Below are 26,837 nucleotides of genomic sequence, written 5' to 3' on the forward strand. Positions count from 1 at the left end.
CCCTCCTTCTCCATTCAGTAAAGAATAACATGTCACGTAATACACTATTGAAGATAAAGCTGGGCAGAAGCTCAGCATACCTTTGTCAGAACTCTCGACTTCAGGTTTTTCTAGGAAGTACAGAAGCTTTTCCCTGAGTCAGTGGTCTTTTTGGGTTTGTCTTCCAGTTCTGTTGTGCCTTTGATTTAAGACAAACATGTATCCTCAACTTTCTCTAGAAGACAAAAAAAAAATCCAGTGATTCTAAATATGTTGCAGTTAAGTGAGTCCTTTTATTGCTGAATTGTGTTTATTCTAAGCTTTTTTCTTTTCTTTTTTAAATTTTAGAATTATCCAGCATGTCTTCACTAACAGAAAAGGACAGACCAATTGTTAAGCTGTTACTGAGCACTGGTACTTGCCCACGGTGTATTTTGAGGTTCTGCTCTGTGGGATCACAGACACTTTATAGGCATCCGTACAAGGTTTGTTCTTTGTATTCGTAATTAGAATGTGTGAACCTATGAATGCAGTGTTCTTTGCACTACCCTGGAGGAGAAGGTTGCTGCATTCTTGGGCTCTTTGCCTGAGAGGAAAACTGTCGTGTTTTAACCCCAGCTGGCAGCTAAGCACCACACAGCTGCTCGCTCACTCCCCATCCTGCAGTGGGATGGGGGAGAGAATTGAAAAAAAAAAAAAAAAAAGTAAAACTCGTGGGTTGAGATAAAGGCAGTTTAATAGGACAGAAAAAGAAGGGAAAATGATAGTAATAATACTAGAATATACAAAGCAAGTGATGCATAATACAATTGCTCACCACCCGCTGACCAATACCCAGCCAATCCCCAAGCCACAGTGTCCCCTGGCCAGCTCCCCCCAGTTTATATACTGAGCATGACGTCACATGGTATGGAATATCCCTTTGGCTTGTTTGGATCGGCTGCGCTGGCTGTGTCCCCTCCAGCCTTCTTGTGTCCCTCCAGCCTTCTTGCTGGCTGGCATGAGAAGCTGAAAAATCCTTGACTTTAGACTAGACATTACTTAGCAACAACTGAAAACATCAGTGTGTTATCAACATTCTTCTCATACTGAACCCAAAACATAGCACTATACCAGCTGCTAGGAAGAAAATTAACTCTATCCCAGCTGAAACCAGGACAAAAACGCTTTGCAAAATGAGTTATGAAAAATTACTGCTGCTACACTGCAATTTTGAGAAATTACAAGAATCACAGAATAACGATTGTTGTGGGTTAAATGTTAAGTTTGACTGTGAAAGTTGCTATGTATTCCCTGAAAACACCAGAAAACGGGGCATGTTAGCTTCTGCACCGCATGGCTCTGTCACTTTTGAAGCACAGCAGCTATGACTATTCCCTTTGTTGTTTTTCCTTTAATGTAATAAGTAGTAAAGGGGCTGTGGGCAGTGCAGCTGATGCAGAGGAGGAACCATCTATGCTCCAAACTTTTTTGCCTCCTACTTCCTTCTTCTTTCAGTAGAATTGGTAGGGGGACGTAACTGAAGAATTGTGGAGCACAGGTTAAGGCTAAATCTTCCTTTTTCAATCAGTCAAACACAGTGTTATGAGGCATCCTTTTTAGCTGACCTTAGTGCTGAAATTGAGTGTTCCTCAAATTTTTCCTAGCTGTGCACAATCATTCTTGCCTTTGTTCTTCTGTTTGATACTCCTGAACTTGATTTTGGCTATTTGCTCTTCCTCCATATTGGTTCTTTGAGACCTCTCTCATTGTGTAGGCCAAATAAACATCTCTGTTTACCTGGTCTGATCCCTTGTCTTTATGCTTGCATCTTCTGGTGTCTGCTTTGATTTTTTCACCTTCATTTAAGTTTAGACTCTCCAGAATTCATTTTTAACATCTTTCTTCTTTATCCTTTTCCATTTTCCATCAATCATTTGAGAAGTGTTCATTCTGTATGCCATTCTTTATTCTTCTGAATCTCTACATAGTTTTCCTCTGAGTTGCAACAACACAGTAACTGCTGTCTTTGTTACTGAAAACCTTTTAATAAATTTTTCTTTTGGAACTATGTCTTGCCTCTATCTCTCATCCTTCCTAAAATTCAGAGACATGCAGGTAATTCTCTCTCCTTACCAGCACATCCTTTAATTTTTGTAGGCTTCTCTCTTTATATGAAGTTCTTCCTCTGTATATTTAATTTCACCCTCACCTGTATCTGCTTTCATTTTCTTCTCATACTATACGAGCCAACTCTCTTCCTAGTCATCTGGGCTAATGGAGTTGGAGGGATTAAATGCTAACATAATGACCAACAAAAAGGCAATAAACATCTATTTTCATTGAATAGTGATAGGGCCAAAGATAAATGCATTTCTGCAAGTCAGATCTGTAAAATGTTTTCACTCTTCTTGGATGATAAACAAGTCTGTTCAGCAAAATTCAATTTCCCTGGATAATGTTTTGAGAGAAATACAGCTTGGAGGTTTTTAATTGTGTAGATGTCTTTTGGTATAAATTCCAAGTTATTAATTACACTAAGGCTAAACTGGAATGGTTAGTACTACCTTTTGGAATTGTGTTTATAAGTGCTTGTTATGGCATTGGAGAAAAGAGAAAAAAAACCAACAACAGTATAATTCCTCTGCTTGTGTTAGGATTTGATGAAGGATTTAGAAGAATTTTTGAAAAAAAATCAAGAAAAAGAAGATACAGTTTGTTTTGAAGTAGTTGATCCACCTTGTAAGAGAATCAGACTTGAACACACAGAAGAAGGGCCTGATGATGTGAACCACAATGGAGGACTCCAGCAGATTCCTTTGGTTAACAATGAAAATACTGCAGTGGAGAACTTGGCTGTGAAGGTTTGCAATGTGTGTTTGGGAGTTCTTCAGGAGTTCTGCGAGGTTGACTTTGTTAAAAAGGTAAATAAATACCTGTTCTTAATCTTTCTGTGTACTTTTTCTGGAGCTTGTCTGTGTTGGGACCTACAGTATAGAGCTGGCAATTAAAAACACCGTGCAGTTAAACAATTGAGAGAAAGACACTGGAAAACAACTGGAAACATTTACCTATTTTGAATATTTGAAATGTAGGTGGCGCCATTCAGCTTCGTACTGCTCAGGGACAGTGTTTGTGTACCTCCTGTGCAGCTGGGAAAGAAAACTTGTCGGTGTGACCGTATTTTACCCAGGCCTTGTCATAGTGTAGCTTTTTAAAAAAATAGCAATGCAGGTGCAATGGTATGACTACCAGGAGCACATTTTCCTAAGAAAAGGACTTAACAGATACACAGTTATATGAATTTAGGAGATAACCTGAGGTTCAGCTGCTTAGATTACAAGGGAAACCTCACTCTAAACGGTGACCTCTCTTCACTTTTTTTGTGTGAAGGGAAAATGAGGACACATCAACTGCTGTGCTCTTCAGCTTAACTACATCTTCCTAATATAGCATGAGTCTGTCTTTACAATGTACTACTATTTAGAAAGCCACAGAGGAAGAAAATGTTTTGGTGATACAACAGCTTGTAGATAATGGAGAAAATACGAGTTAGGAGAGAATATGGGCATAATGACTGTTGCAAACATCATCTCTGAGGAATAAAATTGCTTATGTGACAAACTGAAATATTGGCTAGAAAAATCCCACTTCCATTTGAGATGTTTAATAGAGTTTTAATAGAAAAAAATTTGGTTTAATAGTATGAATATATCTAAAAATGGAACTAAACAGAAAGTGTAGTATATAGTTTCTGTTGTTGCAGTGCATGGTGTTTCTTTTTTGTTTCCATTGGCAGAGGACATATACTTTTACTGAATCCACTTCTAAGACTTGTTTCGGAGTTACTCTCTTGAGTAGCAATGGCAAATCTGACAGCATTTGTTAAGGCACCACAAAACCTGATTATTTTATAAGGAAATCTCCTTATCTGAGGTGTCGATTTCACCTTGGAAGCTCAGAATTTGTCTTTAACGCTCACTAAAATCACTCCCCTTTTGGATGACTTCTCCATGTGTGTTTAAGCTTACTTCCAGTAGGGACATCTGGCCATCAGCTCTTGCTAGGCTACTTTAAAATGTTTGATGTGTGTTTGGGTTTTTACTTTATTTCCAGTGATAAACATGATTTTTTATAATGAAGAGTATGAATTAATACTGTGGATACCTGTTTGTTCCTGTCTTATCCAGGGATCTTAAACATTTTTATTGTCATAGAATTGTATCACTGCCAGGAAGAAAGACATTCTGAGTCAGCTGTTCTAGCCTTTGGTCACTGTGGTGTAATTCATTGCACTAAGATATGCAATTGGTCTTAGCCTTAAAACAGTGAGTTTGGTTGTTTCATAGCAGTAAGTATACAGTTTATTCGTAACTTTTTTTTTTTAACAGAACAAAAAAGCTTGTATTTCAATAAGATGTTAGGGATTACTCTGGTTTGTATGTTCGGCATCTATCTGAATGTGTATTAACATGGATTTCCAGTGATTACGCTAGAATAAAGAATATGCGAAAAGATTATCAACTCAGTTCCATTGCTGTGGTTTAACATTAAAAATCTTTCTCTTACAGGTGTGCCAAAAGGTTAATTCCGCTGACTACCAGTTCACTAGTTTTGTATTTTCTATGTCGCTACCCCCACAGCTGTCTGTTAGGGAGGTAAGTGTTTACAGATATTTCTTCATAACTTAAATGCATATTAAAGAAAGTAACTGTGGAATGTACAAGTTGGAGGTGGTTTGATTTTTAATTGCTATTGTTTTAAAAAAACACAAACACATGCTAGAAGTGAAGTCTGCTCTCCCCTTCCTTTTTGGTGAGTATTATTTTAATTAATAAAGTGTCTGAGTCACTTCAGTTTTCAGTTAGCCCAGGAGTTACTTTACATCTGAAAATCTAAAAGGAGTTTCTTTAAACCCTTGGTGTATTGTTCCCTTTGGTACAGATGCCAGCTCTGCTTTGTGGATCTTCTCAGAGAAGGAACTGCACAGCTGGTGCCTTCCCTGAAATAAATGATAATTGGTAGTGCAGAATACAAATGAAGGAATTTGAAGATGAACTCTTTAACTGTTCAGAATTTTAAATGATGTGAAAATATGCATTTTAATAGTCACCTGTCTTGGGCATTGTTGAAAGTCTAGATTTGTAAAACTATGGTTTATAGCAGTTGTAAAACTACTGATTTTGATGGCAATTTTAATCAAACTTAAATTGTTTACATTTCAGACATTTAATTACAGAGGATAATGATAATATGGAGGAGTGTATAACCCTGGTAATTTTTTTTTTTTTTAATTGAGGGAGAATACTAAGTGTAGTATAACTTGATCAGTAAAGCAACAATTTTTGCTTAGTTGTGAGATGTTTTACGGCGTTTCCCTGCTTTCTGATATAAAGCGATGCAAAAATACTATTCCAAAGGGCAACGTGTAAATCTTTACGATAGCTGCCTGCTGTGGTAAGATGTAGTAGAAGCTTCAGTGAACATGGCAGAAAGAAGTGGAGGTGATCTTGGATTCATATATAAACCTGTGGTTAGGTCTATTCACATCCCACACAGTTTGATTGTTAAATAATCTACTACACTTTTAGTGTTGATTTTGTCCTGTTAGTTCTGGCATCTCAGGCAAATGCCAGTGTAATAGCTGCATTGTGCTAACATATTCTACTTCTAAGACTTCTTGAACATAAGATTCTCTACTTCCCATCTGAAATTGAGCGTAGTTGGTATGTTTGCCTCAGCTGCCACTGTATCTGGTAAAATAATATCAGAACAAATTGCTTTGTGCTTTCTGGCTGCATGAACTGCCCTTATTCCCATTTGATTTTATGGTCATCCAAAACATGAGATATGTCAAAAAAACACTTTCAGGCTAGGTGAGTATATCGATGCATGCTTGTGTGCCCATGATGCTCTGTAAAACTCCAAATGTAGGTCAGACTTACTCCAACTTTATGTCCGGTGTAAGCTTAGGTGTTTAAAAAAAGAAGAGCCTTTTTATTTTTAGGGTACTATTGATCAGGTCTTTTCCATTTTCAGTCTACCTTTGCTAGTCATTACTGAGACCTCCCTTACTCTATTCATTATAGCCTCAATGAGCAAAAAACAGTGATGCACAGAATCTTTCGGCTAGAGTCCCACCTGCAATTCCCAAGTTACCAGGTTCTTAATCAAGTTCTTAATAGCATCTTTAGCTTGACAGCTATAGTTTATCTAGCTTAAAAATAACCTCTTTTTTTTTTTTTTTTTTTTTTTCCATAGCATAGCTATATAACGATGGAGGCGAGGAAAGAAGAATTTGATGCTGCTGTTCTTCCTCACCCTCCTTGTGGGTCTTTGCCAGAATGCCTCGGTAGAGGGTGGTGTTGCATTGCAGTTCTAGCTCAGTGACGTTCTTGCACTAATCTGAACAAGCAGGGCAAGTGTGTCTGTCTGCTTTTGAGGCAGCCTTGGCTGTAACTGGAAGCAAAAAATAATAGTTTGCTTTAGAGAGTTCCTCTTGCTGATTGAAATGTTGATGATACATTGAGACTGTGTGGACTGGGAAAACTGACTTGGCAAATGCAGTTGCTAGAGACCCAGATTTATTACTTTATAACAGCTTTGTCTCCTAAGTGCAATAAATTATTAGTGTGATAAAAAGGATGAGATGTAATTTTTAACCTGTCCATCTGCTTCATTCAAGGTATCTTGTCATTATGTTCAAGCAAACAAACAATACTACAGTGCTTAGTACAACCAAGGGAATACAAGTTGTGGTGTGGGTCCAGAAATGAATAGGTGGAGTGAGATGAGTGAGTAGAAAGCTCCAAAACCAGATTTGTTCTCCTTGGAAACAGTTTCGGTTCGTCTGGGAGTAGGTCTGCATTAGGAAGTTCCTGCTGTCCCTTCTATTCCATCCCTTCAGTCTTGCCAAATGCTAAACCAGCTGTTTGTGTAGCTGTGCTCTAACTGAAGTGGTGAAAATGGGTGATGGTGGAGAAAGAACCTCTTTAAAATCATGGGGGTTTATTTACCACCTATCCCTTTATCACTTCAGAAAATTGGTAAAAAGCAGTTCCAGTTTTACAGTTACAGAAAAGCAGCAAGTAATATAAAGTCAGAATATCTCAAATATCTCAAAATGCTTTGTGTTGAAAAGAGGTCTTTTGTTAAATTCTGCTTTTAATCCTTTGAACTACACTGTACATATGTAATTTTATCATAAAAGGACACCCCAAAGACAGCCTCCCTCCCATTGACCTTTTGTATGACACACAGATTTTCTGACTTCCTTTTAACAAAAAATCAGAAACTGCCTTTTAATATTACCTTCAACTAATTTAATTATGACAGTTGTCATCCTGCCAACTCTAAAACATATGATAGGAGCTGAAGAAGAGTGGGACATAAAATTTACATTTGCATAGTATTTGTATCTGTAATGCAAAGAAGCTATCACCTCTTTGCACAAGTAGGATATCTGATTAAAATAAATCATAAATACAAGAGTCCCAAGTTTATGTCAGACAACTATATTAGAATATGAAGTGAGTCGTGCCCTTCAAAAGGGTGACTGTTAGCTATGTCTGTAGTCTCAGTTGTGATCCATCATCCTGGTACTTGCTACAAGGACATTGATGCAAATAGCATCTGTAGTCATTACTCCCTGTAGGACTGTGTATACCTCATCATGGAATTCCCCATCTTGAAGCCCTTTTCTAATGGTGTGGCTGGGATTGCACATGGTATTTCAACTGTTGCCACTGTGATCCCTCAGATAGCATTAGAATAATGTCCTGCAGCTTGTAATCAATATAGTGCCTGAGCCAGTGTATTTCAGAAATATATTTGCTGTTAAGCATTGCCCTGCAGGCTTGAGCTCTGTAATGAGCATTTTTCATTTTCAAACCACTTCACAAACATAAAGTAATTATGAAGTAGAGGGATCTGATCCCCTGCTTCACATACAGCTGGGAGAGAGTGGAGCAGGGGAATGAAGGCATAGGAGTAGAGGAGTTTGGCTGGCTTGGTGGTTGAATGTGATTTGGAATTTGGGATCTTTTGGCTTCTGTGCTCACAGTACCCTACTCTATTGTTTCCTCTTAATTGAAGGGGAAAGGTAATTTCTTTAATTCTCTTTCAGTTTTGAAGTCAGGAGAGAGGAGATGAAATTTGACCCGGGGTCTCATTTTAGCATAGCTACTCCCATGCAGTTTTCTCTATTTTGTAATCATACCCCTATAAAACAGGGGAAAGGAGTGAGATTAGTCACCTGACTGAGTACCGAACCTACACGTGCTTTAAATCAAGGCATGTGAAATTTTTTAAATTGGCATTTGTCAAATGCAGATTTCTAGACCCAGTTCTATGGTTGTCATATTCTCTAGTTCAGAATTATGTTCAAGGAATTTCAGTTGGAAACTTTTTCTTTATGATTTTATCTGGGTTATTATGCAAACAAGAGTACAATATACTTCATGGTGTTTTGTGAAGCAGTCTTACTCGTACTGTCTACTTATGCAGGATAATGAATCACAGTGAATTTGAGTAAACAGTATTCCATCAATACTATATTTATTTTGTTCAGTAGGCTGCAGTTTTGTATATCATGTATCTAACAAAGTTTGTGTCCTCTCCCCTCAGTATTTCTAGCATTGTTTTTAGGATTCCCTCATTCTTTTAGATGTACCAAAGGAAGGATAATAGACTTTTTTTTGATTGAGTTCCTCTATTAGCATGTAAAAGAGATCTATGATGTGGTTCCTTTTGATATAAATGAAAAGATGATGTGATCTTGGCTCTGCTCCTTTTAAGTTTGATACGTGTTTTCAGACCTCTTCATTAGAATTATTTCCTTGACAATAGACAGTAATTCTTTCGACAGGGTTTGGGGGGAGGTTATTCTTAAAGCACCATATATGAAGAGTGAAAGACAGGGAAGGGATTTAAAATTGTGAAGAATTTGAATCGGTGGAGTTCACTGATTTTGAGATACCAGCTCTTTTGGACATTGTATATGTGTATATGGTTGTATGACAGGCGTATGGAGTCACCTTTCTCTGACAATTTACTAGTAGTCTGTAGTCCACAGATTGAAAACAACTAATTCTGATATTTTCATTGTAGTTGCTTCAAGCAAAACAACTTGATTTTTTGCAATTCATCTTCAGTGAGGAAGGTGAGACTAGGTGTCCAGACTGTGTATTGACATTACAGGTTCTATTAAGGATACTAGTTAAGTGGTATCCTGCCAGTCTTAATGTGTTTCGTTGTTGTTGTTAGTAGAGGAAGAACTGAAAATGTTATTGTTGTTGCTTCGTTGTAGGAATTTTTGAGGGGAGTTTTTTTCTTATTAATTGCTTTTGCACTGATAGGCATTCTGTTGAAATGGAAACATTGTACGGTCGTCTGAATAACCGTGTCCAACATCACTTTTTTTTCCACTTAATTAAAGACCTAATAGAAAGGCCATTTGGGGTCACAGTTAAAATTCTGGTTAACGGCAATGCACTTCATTTTAGTAAGGTATGTCTTCATTGTGTAGAGAATGGTAGTCACTCTTGGCCCACGCAGAGGCAAAATTTAAAGACTAAAGTGCTGAACAATTACTACACTGAAGAAATAGATCATTTTGTAGAATCAATATGTCAGTACAAACAAAAGTGAGTGAGACTGCGAAGAGACGCACCTCTAAAATATTTGGCTCCCTAGAGCAGAGTTTGGGAAAGAGATGCTTTTGGAAGCATTGGGCATAAGCAATGATGTTTGGAAGTCTTCAATTTCTTGATAGTTTTAAAGTTTGTTCAAGTCTGTTTGTGTTGCACTGATCTGATGGCTTTTGCTCCTTTGTGCTTACTTTTGTATTTTTCTATTGTCCTTTCATACCACTGGTAATTTTAATTCTGCTTTTGACCTTTGTTATAAGCATTGTTAATTCTTCTACTGCTGATTTCCATTTGTTGGCTGGGACACCTAAGTGATAGGTCTTTCCTGGGCAGTGTCACATCTAAGGGGCCTGCTACATTATGTTTCTTTACATATATAAGGCTGCTAGAGGAGAGGAGTAGAGTTTGAGGAAGTATTTACAGTGCACAGATTGAGGACAATCAAGCATTAGAGCAGGTTGTCCAAAGAGGTGGTGCAGTCTCCATTACTGGACATGTCAAGAACTCATTGGATAGAGCCCTGAGCAACCTTGTCTGATTTCATAGCAGATCCTGCTATAAGGACAAGGTTGGATAGAGACCTCCTGAGGTCCCTGAATTATCCTGTGGTCACATATGTGCAGAAGTGTATCAGGAGCTGCAGAAGATGGTATTCACAGAGAATCTGCACAGAGCAACAGAGGGACAATTGGGAAATGAAAAAGGAGAATTCAAGGTTGAATCTGCCCATGGTTCTCAGATCACATCTTCCAGCCATTCCCACGTATGCTGTGTGATAACTGTTAGTGAACTCGAGCATTGGTACTAAAAGCTCCCTCTGATTTCTAGAATTATTCCTTCTGGTCCTCAGCTTTCTCACATTCAGTCTATGTCTCCTAAACTAAGTGGTGTGCTTTAAATAAGGGGGCAGTCCTCAGGGAAAGGGTTCGCAATTACCATAAGACCAAGTATGTCTTTTATGTCATGTTTTTTATAATGGATGGTAACTGAATTTGATTTTTTTTTAATTTATGTGTTGAATCAGTTTTCATATACCATGCATTTAGACACTTTTTTTTTTTTTCATTTCTCTGTAGATAACTGCTAGTTGCACTTGACTTAGGCTGTCAGAGTCTTTTTCTAGTTATAGCATTAATAGCCAGTTTCAAAGTGTGTTTAATGCAGTCCAATCTTTTTTTAAAGCCAGATAGGATTTGAGGTGAACTGCAGAGTGATGTCTTACAAATAAAAACAAACACCAATTCTATCTTTCTACTTCTAAAGCAAAAGCTAAATTAAAATCCTAATGCTTCCCTTTTGTCCTGAGTTTTTAAAACATTTTTCCTTCTGCTAACAGTGTCTCAAATTGTTGGGAGTTTTGAGCCTTAATTTCACTTGCCTTTTTTTTTTTTTTTTTTTTTTTCCCTCTTCTTCCTGGGCATGGCTGGTGACCTATAGCGTGCTGCTTGGCTGCTGGTAAAACAGGAAATGGGGTGAGTAATTTCTTTTGGCAACCCTCATACCACCTCTATTAGCGAGTTCTCCAGATTTAGAGAAAGGAGAGATACTCTTACTATAACTTTTTTCCAGCGTAGTAGAAATGAGAAACCACTTAATGCAGTGGACCTGCTGAGATGTTAAGAAAAAATTGTAACCAAGCAATTAAGGCTACATTTTGAAGTCAAGACAGTTGCTTTCATATACTGCTAACAGTTGTGGAATATGTAGGCTCACTTCCTATGTCCTTGGCCAAGATTTTAACTTACTTTGTACCTTTAAAACTAAGCATAAGGAAATTCACAATTGGGATGTGCTGTCATTTTTTTTAATTTTTTTTTTTTATTGTCCATAGCTCTTGCTGTCTGTCTGACAACAACTCTTTTAAGTAGACACCGTTTGTCTCTAAATGTTGAGCAGGCCAGAAGTTGATTTTATAGTCTTGTCCAGTTGTCCACTTTACTTGATGCTTACAGAGGATAAGATGGCAGCTGTTTTTTGTGGGGGTTTGGTTTTTTTTTTTTGACCTGGTTTGACCTTATTTGGGGTTTCTTATCTCTTTTGCCTCATGGTGTGATTATAGCTAGCATGTGGTGTTTCAACTTGGAGGCTGTCTGTCCATCTGTACGGCTTTGAGTTAACGTAATGGTCCTGAGAGGTGCCATGGTGCCATCTGTGAGCCAGAATCTTCTTGTACATGCCAGACATAATGAAATACAGACATCTGCATTTTGCCACTGTATCAGGTTTAGCTTACATTAATAGTAACTGAAAATTGTTAGTCAGATAATGGTGAAGAGTCAGTAGTGTAGCGAGAAAGATACTAGTGCAGTGGCTGCAAGTTAGTTTTGACTCTTCTTTTTTGTACCTCAGTGTTCTGAAATCAATTTGTGCATCTCTCTTTCTCAGCTCTTCTCCAGGTAGGCTCTGGAAAGACTTTTGCAACTTTTGATCTACCATGAAGCTATGGCATGAGTTTCCTCAGTGCATGTTCTTTTACGCAGAAAAAAAAAGAATCTATATTTAAATGTTAGTGAAAAAAACCCACTGGCAAATAGAAACAGGGCAAAACAAGGTATTGCTTAGGGTGCAAGCTGTACAGGAGGCTCCTTAGCAAGTAGCACAGGTGCTGCCCTGCAGGATCCAGATACTCAGTTTACTTAGCTGAACTATATGTTGATCTACTATCAGAAGGATCTTGCCTCCATCTGCGTGTACCTTCTGTCTTTCTTGCGTTAACGTAAGTGCTTATGCGACCACTGGGAGACCTGATCACCTCACTGAGGTGGCTGAAAAACAAAACTTATTTTTTGGTGGATTAGGATTTGCTTTAAATGGGATCAATGGACTGGTATTACTTACCATGCTGTGTAGTGTCAGCGTGCAAGTGCTGGCAGGAATGCAAGGCCAGAGGCAGGGAGGGAGGAGGCAACATAGTCCTACCTGTGCTTGAGCTGACTGTAGCTCAAATACCTTTAGTTACTCCCTGCCAAACTCTTATGTGTTTATTGGGAAGCATCTTAATTGGAATCCTGGTCTGGCCTTAATGTTTCCTCAACGCTTTGTTAATTCAATACAAAGATTCAGTGCTGTTATAGGAGGTCTTGGAACAGCCTTTCATTCTTTCATGCCATGGTCTGTATGCTTAGTACTTTTGTCCTTTTTTATTCATGCATTGCTTGTTTACCTGGCACTAGTTACTTAAGCTTGTCTTGAAATATTATATGTCATGTATCTATCTTTGACAGACCCCTGTGCAAGTTATTATTTCTTTGTGATTCAGAAATCTGGGCCTTTCCTTGGCAAAGGATGACATTGTTCAGCTGAAAGAAGCTTATAAGTGGATTATTCATCCCCAGTTGTCAGAGGAATTGGGTGTTCCTGCTGATGGAAAGGTGTCGTATAAATAAGAAAAAGCTTTTTTTCTCTCTGCTTTTCTTCCTTTTTTTATATGTATTTGTGTGTGTGTATACATATATTTATACACTTATATGTATAAGGGGAAAAAAAAATATATACTTTTTTTTTCCCTCATTAAGAGATAAACAAGTTGCACTGCTCTTAAATTCGCTGTAGGGGGAAGCAGGGGGGAAGCTCTTTTAGCTAGAGATCTCCAAGTCTCAATACTGAGGGGTCCAATCTTCATTTTTGTACACATAGATCATCGCATCTCCTGAAACCATTGTAGTCGTTTGCTAAATCTCTTGCTCTTGGGCTGCCATCCTCCTTTTATCACTAAGACTTTTTTGGTTTTCTCATTTTCCAGGATCTCTGTTTTCCAGAGGGTAAGGAATGCTCACACACACATTCCTTCTTTGCTCTCCTGTTACTGTCAACACTGTTACTGCTCTGTGAGATGAATTGTTCAGGTTGTTAGCATGTTAAATTCTATGGATAAAATATATTTCTGAAATATATGGAAAGAGGAAAGACTGGTCCTTGTTCACTTTAATGAATGCTAGAGATAGGCATGTTTGAACCTGCAATACCTGTAAGTAGGCAATAGAAATGTTTTTTCAAACCTTGTTTTCAACTTCCAGATTCTGACTAACATTCTTAAAATGTTTCTGAATTACATTGACTGAACATGACATTCAGATGTTGCCAGACAAATTCAGAAACACCATCATCTTGAATGTAGAATTTCTGCAAACACGGCAAAAATTCCTGCTGAGGACAAGGCAGTCTGCAGTTTTTACTTGTCATCAGCCGTAGGACTGACCCCAGGACTAGACTCACTTAGTCTTTATGTTGATTTGTCAGCTTCCATAATAATTACAGATTGTCTTTTCCCAGGAGTGCTAATCAAAAGCATGCCTTTTGTCTTACTGAAGAAAGAAACACTCAGTTACCCTGAAGATGATCCAAGAAGAAACAAACTTCTTAGATACCAAGTTAGCAAAAGCTCTACAACACTTAGGCACTGAGCCACTCCAGACATCATTGTACCATAAAAGTTACTTGTCTAGTGCTTTTTATCTACAAGGCACTTGAATATTAGCCAATCTTTTCAATAGCCCTCTTGAGGTATTCTGGTATCTGAATAACAGAAGTAATGAGTGTTGTTTGCCCAAGGCCAAAGAGGGAATTGGGGGTAGAACTGAGATTACACTAGAGTTTCTGGTCTAGCTGTCAATCCACTAGGACATGTTGCCTTTCTTTGCCCCAAGGCCATCCAGTCATTGCAAACGAAGCCCCTGACAAAATTTTACAGTGGTGACTACTACAGGGTTTTTATCTTGATATTCCACGCTGTGCGGTGCTCTCCCAGAAGGTTTGTGAAGTTTAGTGACCGTAATAGGCTTTGAGCATACACTGTCTCTGACTCAGTTCCCCCTGTGCAAAATGGGGCTGGTATCTATGATGTGTAGGTCACTCATGTTTTTGAAGTGCACTCAGATAATCTTTGGTTACTTCAGAAATGCAAATGCTATTATGGCACACGTTTTAATGTCTTTAGATGATGTTGTAGAATAACTGGGTTACTTTCTCTTTTGTCTACCTCTTTACTGTTTTCCTAATACTACAATAAGGATGCTTGAGAATATTCTCCCTGTTTGTTTAAAAAACTATTACCTCCTTCTTCCTTTTTTTTTTTAATTAGAGTTTGTTTGAAGTTAGCGTGGTCTTTGCTCACCCAGAAACAGACGAGGAGTGCCATTTCCTGTAAGTTTCTATATAAATAACAAAAGATCTTTATCTAAATATTGCGCAACATTGTTGGTTTGGATTTGCTACAGATGAGAATATGCAGTGTTTATAAACTAGAATGGGGCCTGCATCTAAACTTCCTTATATTCAGATAGAGTTGCAGAGCTTAAAGTTACACCATCTCTGGTTAATTCTGTGCTTTAAAGCCAATAAACAAAATCATCCAGAATTTTTATTTTACTGGATGGAGAAAATTCAGATAAGTGGTTCAATTTCAGCCCTTTTCAAAGTCATTACCCTCTTCAGTATAGCTGTATCATTTTAAAAAATAAATTCAAACCACATAGTTGCAGGTGGGGGAATCTTCTGAGGTCATGCCTCGGTTTTCCTGCTCTTATAGGAGACATGGATGGGAGGGAAGACTTTTAAGTGAGTTAATCCAACTTTGCTGGTTGTTTAAACCAAACAGAAGTTCCCCGGCCACTACACATAGTTTTTGGCCTGGCCCAGTAGGGCATCTGCTATACATAAAGAAGCAAAATATTTCTGTGAATTTAGCTGCCATTTAATCTGATTTCTCAAAATCTAGCTGTAGTATATTCTGGATAATTAGGTTCACTCTTCCTGTTTGCTGATGCTTCCTGGAAAACTTCAGTTTCACTCAGTTTCATCACTTGTGCTCCTACTGCAAGTTAAATCTTAGCATAGAAAGAGGCTTGGCATAGACTTCGCTGTTGCATGGTGAATTCATCTCTTGAGACTAGAGATTTCCTTTGCAGTCTTTATATATTTCCCTGATTTTACCCCTTCTTGCAATTTGTGATCTTTGTTTGAATGCCGAATCTGCCACCTTCTTGGTTTTCAACAACTGCATCTTTCATTTGTCTTGGGGTGGGGGATGAGGGAACACATGCTTGGTGACAGACCAGGTATTAGTAAGAATTGACTACCAGTGTTTGCTGAACATCTTTCCTTTCCAGCTTCTTCAAGACTGGGCAAAAGGGAGAGAAAGTAGTAGGGCCAAACTACAATTCTAAATAATGGTACCTGCAATCCTGTAAAAACGCAATTGTTTCTGGATCCTGCACCCTTTTGTTCTTATTTATTTAATTTTACTTGATCAGTTCTTGTTTTCTGCAGTGCTCTTCCTTCCTCTGAAACCTCTCAGCTCTTATTTTAAGCTCATCCTTCCATCTTTTTTGTGTCATTTCAAAAACTTGATGTTGAGCATGTTATGGTGCCAATGTCAGCGCTCCAAGTGGAATAGTTGTAGAAGTGAAAGTCGTAAAGAAGTTCCATTCCACATTCCAACTACTCAGGTTTATTCCATGTGACCTGACAATATCCCTTTTTTTGCCTTCTCTTTGTAGCATAATTAAATAGCAATTAAGGTTTTAGACACTTTTCTGACAGGATATTACCTAGTTTAATTACATAGTAGTTTCTCAGGTGTCAAAGCATTCTGCATATGTGAATGGCTGGCTCTGGGCATATTCTGAGGCAGTGGTTTGGGTTTGGCGTAAATATGGTAAATTTGGCAATTGTCACAGCTTTAGTAATGACAGTCATGTTTTTTGTGGAAGCCAAGTAGGACCTTCTCTCAACTTGGAGAAGTCCTCCAAGTATGCTTTTGGGTGGGATTTCCAAGTGTGGCATCTGCAATTTCTCATCTCTCAAGCTTGTTCTTACACAATTATGTGTAGGTAGGTGTGCTAAAATGACCCTTGGTTTGACATGGAAGATTGAATTGGCTTTTGTTAGTTTATATTTGGAGATTTATATTTAAAGGTAAGGTGATACTGAAATCTGGAAGAGGGAATTTGTGATGCTTTGTGTCACAAACTGGCCAGGCAAGTTGCTTGTATAGAAACAGCAAGAGGTCAGACCTGCTTCCTTATAGTCTAAAGTAGTTAAAGAGGTGTTGAAAAGCACCAGCAAGAAGTGATAAATTGTGTTGTAGGCTAGAAATCATTTCTAACTGCATACATAGAAATCCACTAATAGGAACAGCAACTTCCTCTACAGTACTCAGAAAAAGTGTTTCACTGACTTAGCTTTCACTTTCGTGAAATGACCAATAGTTTCCTTTTGAAGAGGCAAAGCACAAATGGTATTGAACACCTGGGGTTACTTTTTCTGTAGTAAATTGAATTTTCCTATCCAGAAGCAGCGATTTGAATCTCTAGTTTGTAGTGTGCATTGTCTTAGAACAGCAAGTATAGATTTCAAGATGTCAGCAAATCTTGCACAGAACTTAAACATTAATCATGACCTTTATTGAGAAGGATTAGAAAGGACTGAAAGCTAAACTTCGTGTGTGCTTTTCCATCCCATCTCAAAGCTGAGACACATTTGTGTTAATCAGAGCAAGAGAGGCTTACACACCTTTGTCCATAATTTCTCTCTAGCTCAAGCAATGCACACCTTCTGCCGTTTGTGGTTCAGGATAAACTTAATTTTAAAATCTGCTCTGTGCTAAGCTGTGGAAGCGAGATACTGGATGTGTGAGATACTGGACGTGTGAGATACTGGACATGTGAGATCCAAAGACCATGTACATGCTATGTTTATAAGTCTTTCTGTCTGTTTATTTCTTTTTCTGTAAGAGTAGCAGCTAATTTTCGTTTCTGTATTTAGAGCCACAGCCTGTCCAGACTGTTTCAAACCAGCGAAAAACAAACAGGTAGGATCTCATCATTGTTGTATTTCTTTTCTGACAATCAGAATTTCACAGCAGTAGGTACAACGAAGAACTTATCTGGGTATTCAGTCAGTGTTTAATGTCTGGTTTTCCTTCATCAAAATTCTCTTTAGTTTTGAATTGTCTGAAAATAAAGTTGTCTCCTTTATTCATTTAACATTTCTCTGCTTAGGAAAACTAAAAGCTTGGTGCTTTTCTTTAGGTCATTCGTTTTCCAGACTGTCTAAAGGATGTAATTTTAGGAATGTTCTTTGTAAATATCTCCCTTAAGATCTAGGAATTTGATTGTCACGCATTAAAAGTAGCATAAAAGATGATCCTCAAGCTCTCTGTGGGTGAAACAGTTCAGATAAGTCACATTGTGAAGATGAGACTCCGCAGACAAAAGAGAAATGATCACACCGCAGTTTTCATGTTCTCTGATCTGAATGAAAGACACAATACATACAGGATGGTTTTATGCTGTCTATCTCAGAGGAGGGGAGGAAAGAAAAGGGACCTTGCCACTTGTTGCAGACCCTGAGCAGGCACACGATCATAGATGGAAAAGGGGACATGGAAGAATAAAAAAACAGTTGGAGAGAAACTGATATAAGTAGGACAGTTGGTGTGATCAGAGGAAGAATAAGTAACTTCTATCGGAAGCCTATGTAAGGCCTTTTATTCTTTCTGGTGAAGAGTCTGCCGACATTTGGCAGAGACAGCCTGACCCAGGAATTCTGCCTACTCTACTCCACCTGACCAATAAATGGAAGACGTTTTTTAGAAGGATTGCATTGTTATAACTCAGTGCTTGCTGTATTGCTTTCCTTTAAAGGGGGGAAATCCCACTTACGGAGCTAAATCAGCAGGGCCTGGCTGTTAAAACCACACAGGCAACAAGATGTAGGGAAATCTAGAAGAAAAAATACTGACTCTGAAGAGCGTCAGCAGTTCATCCTTATAAAGAAGCTGTGCTTGAAGCTAGCTTCAAGGGCCGTATTAATCAGAGAAGTAGTACAAAAACTGGGTTCTCAGTGAAAATTTCTGTATCATCTGCTGTAGATAGTTATTTAAACCTGCTGCTAGTTTAAGGTTTTCTAGTTCCTCTGTTCTGCAAGGAAGGGCAGTGCTATTATCTCTAATTTATGTTTAGAAGGAGAATTAGCAGCTTTCCTGAAGGCATCCAGGAACTCTGTAGTAGAGCAAAGACTTGAATTGTCCCAAACAGTAACCCAGTATTTTTCAGGTTTTTTCCAAATCCCCAATCCAGTTTGCAAAAAAGACTAAACTGGAAATTCAACAGGTGACCATCAAGACAGTCAGGGGCCTGCAGCACATGCCCTAGGAGGAGAGGCTGAGGAACCTGGACTTCTTCTGCTTGGAGAAGAGAGGGCTTTTGGGAGGACCTAACTGAATCTCCCCCTAGTACCAACAGAGAGATTATTGAGAACAGGGAGCCAGGCTGTTCATCACAGTGCATGGTGGAAGGATGAGAGACAGTGGAAATAAGTTGAAATGAGAGGTTTGGAATAGATAAGAGAAAGAACTTCTTAACATGAGGACAGTTGGTTGGACAGTGGAACAGGCTATGCAGGGAGGGTGTGCAGGCTCCATCCTTGGAGGATTTCAAGACCTGACTGGATAAAACTCTGGGCAATATTGTTTGATCTGATAGCTGACCATGCTTTGATTAGGAGGTTCATTTAGAGACCTTCTACTGTCCTCAGCCTTCCTAAAGTAGGATTCCACCTCACCTGTTACAACACTTGTTTCTCCTGTTCTAGGAACCTAAATTCTGTGTATTCTGCCTTAGCCTCACTTGAGTTATCAAAAGCAGCACCTGGCTATGCATGGTAGCTGTGGCTCCTGCCTGTACTATTATTACTACTTTTACTATCAGTTCACCCTTGTGAACTGATGCAGCTTGGGAGTCTGAAGTTGCTTGCCTTCCACAGTTCAGGAACTGCCAAGCCCTACCATTCAGGGCCCGCCCTTCTGAGTATGAATGAACTTTTGAACTTTATAAACAGATACCTACTCAACAGTCTTATTTTCAGAAGAACTAGCTGCCTGCTGTCACTGAGATAAAACCTGGGACTTAGGTATACTTAACTCTTGAAAACGGGGAAGCTGGTTTAGGTTTCTCTTCATGGAGTTAGGATTCAGTTTTTAATCTATTTTGCAAATTTGGACCTGAGCTCCCAAGCACTACTTTTTTTGTTCTTGCTTTTGCACACTTTTGTATATCATCTGAAATAAGATAGTTTCCAGAGATATGCTTCACACTTCTTTCAGCTAACCAAAGTGCAGGCTTAGCAATTGGATATTCTAAGGAGTTGGAGTAGGTTTATTTGGAAGCATGACAGTAACTTTAGACCTGCTGAAAGTCAGTGGCACTTGTTATTTTTTTCTGTGTAAAAACAGAGTGTGAGGAAACGTATACTACTGTTTGTATGTGTCTTCTAGAAACAAAGGGGCAAATCTTGGTTCTACGACTAAATAACTGTTATGTTCCAATCTGTAAGCTGTATTAATTGTATTGCTTTCATGTTGTGAGTAAAGTTACTTGAATAGATTTTGGCAAAATTACCTGTTGTTCTTTGTTGGCCTGTTAAAGTTAGGGTTAAGATCACAGTGAGTTCTTGCTGATATAGAGTTGCTTTTAGGTATAAGAAAACACAAAACACAAGTGAAAAAACTATATTGTGAGAAGTGTACGATATGTATGTTTTAGGGTTTTTTTTCTTCCTTAGGCATATCCTCTCTTAGTTCTTGACTCATTTTTCTATTTCACTGTGCAGTCTGTTTTCACTAGAATGGCAGTTATAAAAGCCCTAGAGAAGATAAAAGAAGAGGATTTTCTCAAGTAAGTATATACTGAAACTAGTTCTTAGTATTGTGCTTTTGTATAGAATTAGGATGGGGAGGAAAATATTAGGTGGGCAAGTAGTGGTAAGATGTCTATAAAATAACTTTTAGTTTTTTAAATTCTGCTAGTTTACTGGTTAAAATGTGTTCTGTTTTCTATTCTTCTGGTAATAGAAAGTCATTCCAAATCTTTTAATCAAGGGGTAATCTTAAAATGCTTGAGTTAAGCCACAGAGGATCGAAAACTGGACATGACACAAATGATGCTCTTTTTTCCATTACTAAAAATGCTTCATTGGTTGATTATCTCAGGAGGAGCACAGAGGAGAAACTGGGGGTCACAGAGCTGCAGTTCTGCTCTGTGCTTTCAGCAGTACGTCACTGCAGATCTCGGGGCTGGCATGGGATTTAGAACAGTTAGAAGTGAAAACAGTTTGTTGTAGTATTGCCAATCATTTACATTCAAAAATCTTTATGTACATCCCCAAAACCACAGAAGTGATTTAGAAATCATGGAACTTCCTTCTGTATTTTGAACCTTAGACTTGTAAAAAGAAGCTTGCCTTTCAAAGAAAGACTTTTTCCCGTATTTCCAAAATGTTAGAAGTTGACTTTTAAGAAAACACCAAGTGCTGTAATATGGTAAAAATCACAGGCAGTGGGAAGACATGAACAGACACTTTCTCTGTAGTTCACTGTGCTTAATTGCACTAAGTCTTTGCAGCTCTTTTCTTTGATTCCTAGCAAAGATTTAGTGATAGATCCTGGAGATAGTTTTCATGCAGTATTTAGTTTCATTATTGCTATAGCTATAGTATGGTACATCTTATTAGCACACTTTGGAGTGTTATACTTCGATAATATTTGATGACAGATTGACAAAAGTATTTGCAATGCGGTGTTCTTGGTTTGCTTAATGTTTATCAATTTCTTGGTGTTCCAGCTTTTGTGAATACTGAGTTTATGCTGTAGCTGTGTTTTGTGTAACTGAAGTCGTCATCTTTCATGCCATTATTGCTTTGGTAATGCTCCATCATGTTCCGGTATTACTAGCATTTTTTAATCTTTTTTTATACAGGCATTTTCCATGTCCCCCAAGTTCACCAAAGAACCTCTGTGTTGCTCTGGAAATTCAGTGCAATAATGGTGCAGTTTTTGTGGCTGGTAAAGTGATCCATTTATTTGCTGCTGTGTTGTCTTAAACATAACTTTATAATACTGCCACGAGACCAAGAAGATTCTTGCTATTTGTTGATTCCTGTAATTAAGTATATATAAAAGGAGCAAAGAAACAAATCTAGCTTTATCCAAGAGTGGACTTGTTTGAAAGGGGAAGAAATCATACTTGCCTTTGCTGAAGAGATGATTTTGTCAAAACTTAGAAATTACAGATCAACATGCTAAAATCAAAACTGTTTGCCTGCTCTTACATTGTGAATTTAAACGTGGAGATAGTGTGTGGTGGAATACGGTTGAAGAGAAGTGGGAGCTGCAGACAGTGGTATCAGGGCCAAGGTAGGGTTCCCATGGCAGGAGCTGCAGGAGGGGAGCATGTCACTTTGAGTGCTCCCAGGGTGCGCATACCTCCCTTCTGGATATTTAGGAAGATCCTGCTTTTCCTTGCCATTGTTTTTCTTTTGCTTTGAGAGATGGAAGAGTTCTGTCTTCTAAAGACAGCACAGGGTAACGTGAAGACTTAAAACAACTTTCTTTGTGCCTCTGCTCGTTAAGGGGGCTTATCCAGAAGCAGTTTATGAAACAAAGAATTTTGCGCTGTTGTCAAAGCTTGCTCTCTCCTTCAGAAAGCCTTTATCCCTGCAAATCTTGCAGTTGTAATATGTCCCCTCATAATAAGCGCGTGGTTTGGGAAAGGCACTTCCCCACTAAATGAGCTCCTGGCAGTGCTGTTCACTTGCTTGGATTTTGATTTGGATTCAGAGGTTTTCACCGTCTGGATTTATCTGCATATTATTCCACCCAAAACCACCATCTTAATGGGTTTAATAAAGGTTAAATTTTGGAAAGCTTAGCTCTTTCCAGTTACCCCCCTCCAAACCAAGATAGCATCTGAAATAAGTGGGTGAGACAGGTAATGCAACAACACTTGGTGTCCCTGAGTTGAGACGATTCAACTTTTTTATCACCTGCCTGCAAGAGTATCTACCCTTCTCACAGTCCTGTGTATAAACAACCATTTATCTAAACGTATGCAAACAGATTATTAAAAAAAACCCAAACCTGCAATTTAAATCCAACATACTATGTTTAAAAGGATGGTACAAATCCTGAATAAAGGAAAATGTAAAATGAAAAGAAAAATGCAAAAGTGAATGTTGATGTTCTGTACATACCTGTTTCTTATTTTTAATTACTGATTAGACAGTTAGATATACATTTTCATGAATCCAAGATATCCAGTGTCTTTTAGCCTTTTCCAAACACGCTGTTCTATTTTAGATTGCTTTGTTGGATGGTTTTATCAGAATTCATCTGTATGGAGAGAGAGAAAGAGACAGGGGGTTGGCTTTCTGCATGTGATTTAATACTGGTTTTGTGATTTATAGTTTATAGCTTGCTCCAACCGAAAAAAAAAAAAAAACCCAAACAACACCAGAACAAAAAACCCCAGGCAGGATGTTGTCTTTAATTTTTTAAGAATTAAATCCAGAATAGAATTTATTGAGTACAGTGCAGTTATTTTGCTACTATTAAATGAGATGGGATCTTAATTTGTAAGCACAGTTTCAGAGTTGGTATTGCCCTCCTGACCTTATCTTTGGTGTTTAGTGATCAATTCCCCCCCAACTTTTTTTTAAGGGTTCAGGAGAAGCTGTCAAACTGAGAAACACCTTCTGTTTTTTTTAACCCACTCTTGTTCAGATCAAAAGCTAAAACTATTAGAATGGGGAGTTGAGAGAAAAAAAATATTATTTTCCTTTTTCCATTTTGTGGAAAGAGAATTTAGCAGTGTGAAGCTGCCTTCTGAATGATTAGTCATAGAACTTTCATTATTTGCCCCAGTGAAACAGTATTAGTCAGTTTCCCCATTTGTTTGTGTGGGTTTTTCTGCAGATCAAAATGCAAGAAGGAAACATTGTTAGAAATAGGAAAATATGATACTGAAAACCAAAAAAATTGAGATGACAGAGGCACAGTATAATATGCATAGCTACTTTGAACTCTTTTTTTATTTTCTATATGCAAGGTTTCAGATTTAAACTTATTTGTGCAGGGGGGTTACTCATTGTTCTTTATGAATGAGTTCCTTGGTTTATGTATATTTTCACTTCTTATAAAGCCTGTCAATAAGAAAGCTCATTTTGGTCATCCATGTCAGACTTGTTCTTTGGTTATAGCAGTCCTTGTGTCACGGGAGATGGCATGCTGGTGTGACATAACAGACTATGACTGGAATCAGTCAGAGGATGGCAATCTCTTTACATGGCAACTTTTGAGGGTTCTTGAAATTCATACTAGTTTATTGAGACGTTTTGCTCGCATGGTTTTCCTTGTAATGAGCTAAAGCATTTTAGTTTGGGTTTCTTTTGTTAAACATTCAGACAATGGCAGAACTTGGATTGAAACGTGAACTACTTGATACAGGAGGGTGTGGGAACTTCTTTACTTGACACACATAAGCATTCGTGGACAGGCATATGTATTGCACTAGTTTGGTGTATGGGAGGCTGGTTCAAGAGTGTGCTCTGATTACAAAAAAAAATTTCCCAATCAGAATTAAGTTGTCTCAGGCTGGGCACTTGAACCTCTGGGTTTTATTCCCAGTTGTGTCAGGCTATATACAGTTTTGTTTCTATGCTTATACCTCAAGGTATGACTGCAGCAATAGGCTCTCCAAGTCTACCTTTAAGCTGGCCATCTTGGATACTGAAACTCTTGTAGGTGCAGCAGCACGCGTTTCATACTGTTGCTGTAAAACAAGTTTAAGCCTGTAAATTTATTTTCACAAGACTCCAATGAAGGTTAAATCTGTTGTGTTGTGCTGTGCAATACTGGAGCTTTTTGTCCATTGCTTTAGAATGATTACAGGTAACATAGTTGTTTTTTACAGGAAGATACAACAAATATTCAAGGAATTTACCTCAGACTCCTTGGATTATTGATGGGGAGCGGAAGCTGGAATCTTCAGTGGAAGAACTGATTTCAGAGCATCTAATGGCAGAATTCAAAGCAGATAGTAAGTATCAAGGAGATCTTTTACCATATATATTTTTCATCATTACTAGAATATTTTTTCTTAGTAGCTACCCACTTAATACAAGAGTGTAATGGAAAAAAAACTGTTTCTTTATCCCTGTCTTATCCTTCCAAGTCAAAGCTTGTAAACTTTTTTAGCTATGATCTGTGAGTAATTAGATGACTGTTTTGTTTTATGCAGTGTCTTTTATCGTACTAAAAAATCTTCACAGTTGATCTGATTATGCAAATATTATGGTTTTATGTGGTAGTACTTTTGCCTAGCCATACTTCTTAACGGTTGGTAATGCATAAAATGACTTGTAACGAGAAGGTTTTTGCCATCAGCGTTCCATAATATCTGCCTAGCCTTTGACGCCTTCATGTTTCTTACCTTGATTAATTTATTTTCTTCAGTGCATAAAGTTCCACAAGCTAAATGCTTATCCATGGATTATCCAGATGAAATAATCACTGCCCATCATTTGTCATCTACTAGACGTGGAATTAGAGACAAAGAAAGCCCAAGGAAAAATTGCATTAAATATTAGTTTGGACAAAACAGCTACTTTCCCCTCCTCTCCTTCCTCCTCCCGGTGGATATGTTGGTCTGAACACTAGGAAAATCCTCAAACCATGTCTTTAGGCTAGGTACTATGTAGCAGCCGATTTCAGCTTGCGGAATTACCACAGGTGGCTACCAAAAGTGCATGTGCAGTAATGTTGAGAAGGGATATAAACAAATAGAAAGACCATTGCCAGTAGGTCAAGGGAGGTGATCCTTGCCTTTTACTCAGCACTGGGGAGACACATCTGGAGTACCGGGTCCAGTTCTGGGCTCCCTAGTACAAGAAAGACGTGGACATATGGAAGCAAGTCCAGCAAAGGGCTGTGAGGATGATTAAGAGTCTGGAGCATTCCCAAGTAAGAAAATTCTGGTTGTGTGACCAACATACAGCTTCATGACCATGGAGGGATTTTCTCACGGTTATGTGGTTGCCATAATATGACCAGAGAAATGAGAGATAATAAAAACTGAGGAAATCTTTATGCACTCTGTATGTTCCCAGTGGAGGAAAAAATTTTGAAACCATCAGTTTTTCTGAGACCCTTTGGAATAGTGCTGCAAAGTTACCTGTAGTGCAGGGTTTGGTCCCCCATTCCTCCTTCAGGCAAAGCTTAAAGGTGGGAGGGGTATGATGAAGGAAACTAAATACCCAGCAGTACGTTTTTGTAGCTTGAACAGTGAAAAAAACCAAATACACAGAGGTTACTTTTCAGTTTGGACATGAATTTTCTTCCTCTTTTGTCCAGATGTGTGTGACTAGCAGAAATTTCTCTGATATCTTTGGAAACCATTGGGTGTGTTTAGGATAAAATGTTGTATTTTGGAGGAAGACAGCTCAGTTTGCTTTTATTCATAAACTTGAACTATCTGGATAAGAAATGAACAAAATTAACTAGTAAGTGGAATTCCTTCAGGATGGTACTGCTTTTTTTTGGACGTTTTCAGGGTTTTAGCAGTGTCAATCAGGCCAACAAGTGCTCTTCAAGAAACTTGTGAATCTGATGCAATAAACAATAACTGTCCCAGATTTATTCAAATACAGTGCAGGCTTCATTTTATAAAGATAGCTCTTTGAAGTAGATTTGCAAGCAAGTTTAGAAAGAAAATATTTCACCTTTTAAAAGCTGTAGAGAGTATTAAACATGTCAAATAAAATCTCACCTGCCTTGTTCAAATCTGTTGTAGGCTTTAATTTTTCTTCCTCTGGAAGAGAAGATGTGGATGTGAGAACACTAGGCAATGGTAAGGCTTGGAACATCCCTTGTGAAACACAGAAACAAAAAAAATGGTTAACCAAAGCTGTCCTAATAGATCTTGCTGAATGCTAAGTGCACAAGTGTGTGACTAGGCATGCTTCAAAATTTTATCTCGGAAACATTTTAGAATTTATGTATTTATTCCCAAAGACCGAACATTTTCATAAAACCAACTGAAAGAGGAGCCCTTTTTCAGTGTCCTTGGGTGCACAGGTGCATGGAAAAACATAGCTTGTTAGGAGTATTTTATTTTATTCACTTCCTATTTTTAAGCCATTTATGTCAGACTGATTCCTATCTTGTCTTCTGTTGGGTCCTTCTACTTTGCCTTACTGTCACTGGGGAGCGGGGAAGCCTTATTTTCTTTTTGAATTTGGGCCCTTCATAAAGGTCAGTTGCTTTCCAATATGCTGAAGCTACTATAGCCAAAGGATGAGGGGAAAGAAAAAGTAAAAATTAACAATGATGTGTTTCAGTTGCCGTCTGATTTGTAGCGTAGTTCTTGGCATTGCTTATACTGGGGATCATCCCTGGCC

At 38.2% G+C, this 26,837-nt stretch overlaps 1 protein-coding gene and 1 long non-coding RNA gene across 6 annotated transcripts in view; one reads left to right on the forward strand and one right to left on the reverse strand.

The window, feature by feature from the left end:
• Positions 1-26,837, forward strand: part of PUS10 (pseudouridine synthase 10) — a 33,156-nt gene that overhangs the window by 1,412 nt on the left and 4,907 nt on the right. For 3 of the 4 annotated variants that reach the window (XM_030023331.2, XM_041125577.1, XM_041125578.1), the window contains exons 2-12: positions 328-464; positions 2,616-2,882; positions 4,530-4,616; positions 11,043-11,077; positions 12,865-12,976; positions 14,686-14,747; positions 17,370-17,415; positions 20,217-20,281; positions 21,362-21,447; positions 24,353-24,478; positions 26,231-26,287. In XM_030023331.2, coding sequence (XP_029879191.1) covers positions 328-464; positions 2,616-2,882; positions 4,530-4,616; positions 11,043-11,077; positions 12,865-12,976; positions 14,686-14,747; positions 17,370-17,415; positions 20,217-20,281; positions 21,362-21,447; positions 24,353-24,478; positions 26,231-26,287 — 1,080 coding nt within the window. The remainder of the gene's footprint in view (positions 1-327; positions 465-2,615; positions 2,883-4,529; positions 4,617-11,042; positions 11,078-12,864; positions 12,977-14,685; positions 14,748-17,369; positions 17,416-20,216; positions 20,282-21,361; positions 21,448-24,352; positions 24,479-26,230; positions 26,288-26,837) is intronic. The other variant, XM_041125579.1, reaches the window with a different exon arrangement.
• LOC115345090 lies at positions 123-26,306 on the reverse strand. 2 transcript variants are annotated; one of them, XR_005933070.1, is made up of 4 exons: positions 24,872-25,219; positions 24,383-24,453; positions 22,635-22,773; positions 123-214 (listed from the first exon to the last, which is right to left on the reverse strand). It is a non-coding gene; the product is annotated as an uncharacterized LOC115345090 (long non-coding RNA). The 2 variants fall into 2 exon arrangements; XR_003924715.2 differs by lacking the exons at positions 123-214; positions 24,872-25,219 and adding an exon at positions 26,207-26,306 and having other exon boundaries at positions 22,719-22,773.

The sequence above is a fragment of the Aquila chrysaetos genome, chromosome 8 (genome assembly GCF_900496995.4).
Source record: "Aquila chrysaetos chrysaetos chromosome 8, bAquChr1.4, whole genome shotgun sequence".
NCBI classification, from domain to species: domain Eukaryota; kingdom Metazoa; phylum Chordata; class Aves; order Accipitriformes; family Accipitridae; genus Aquila; species Aquila chrysaetos.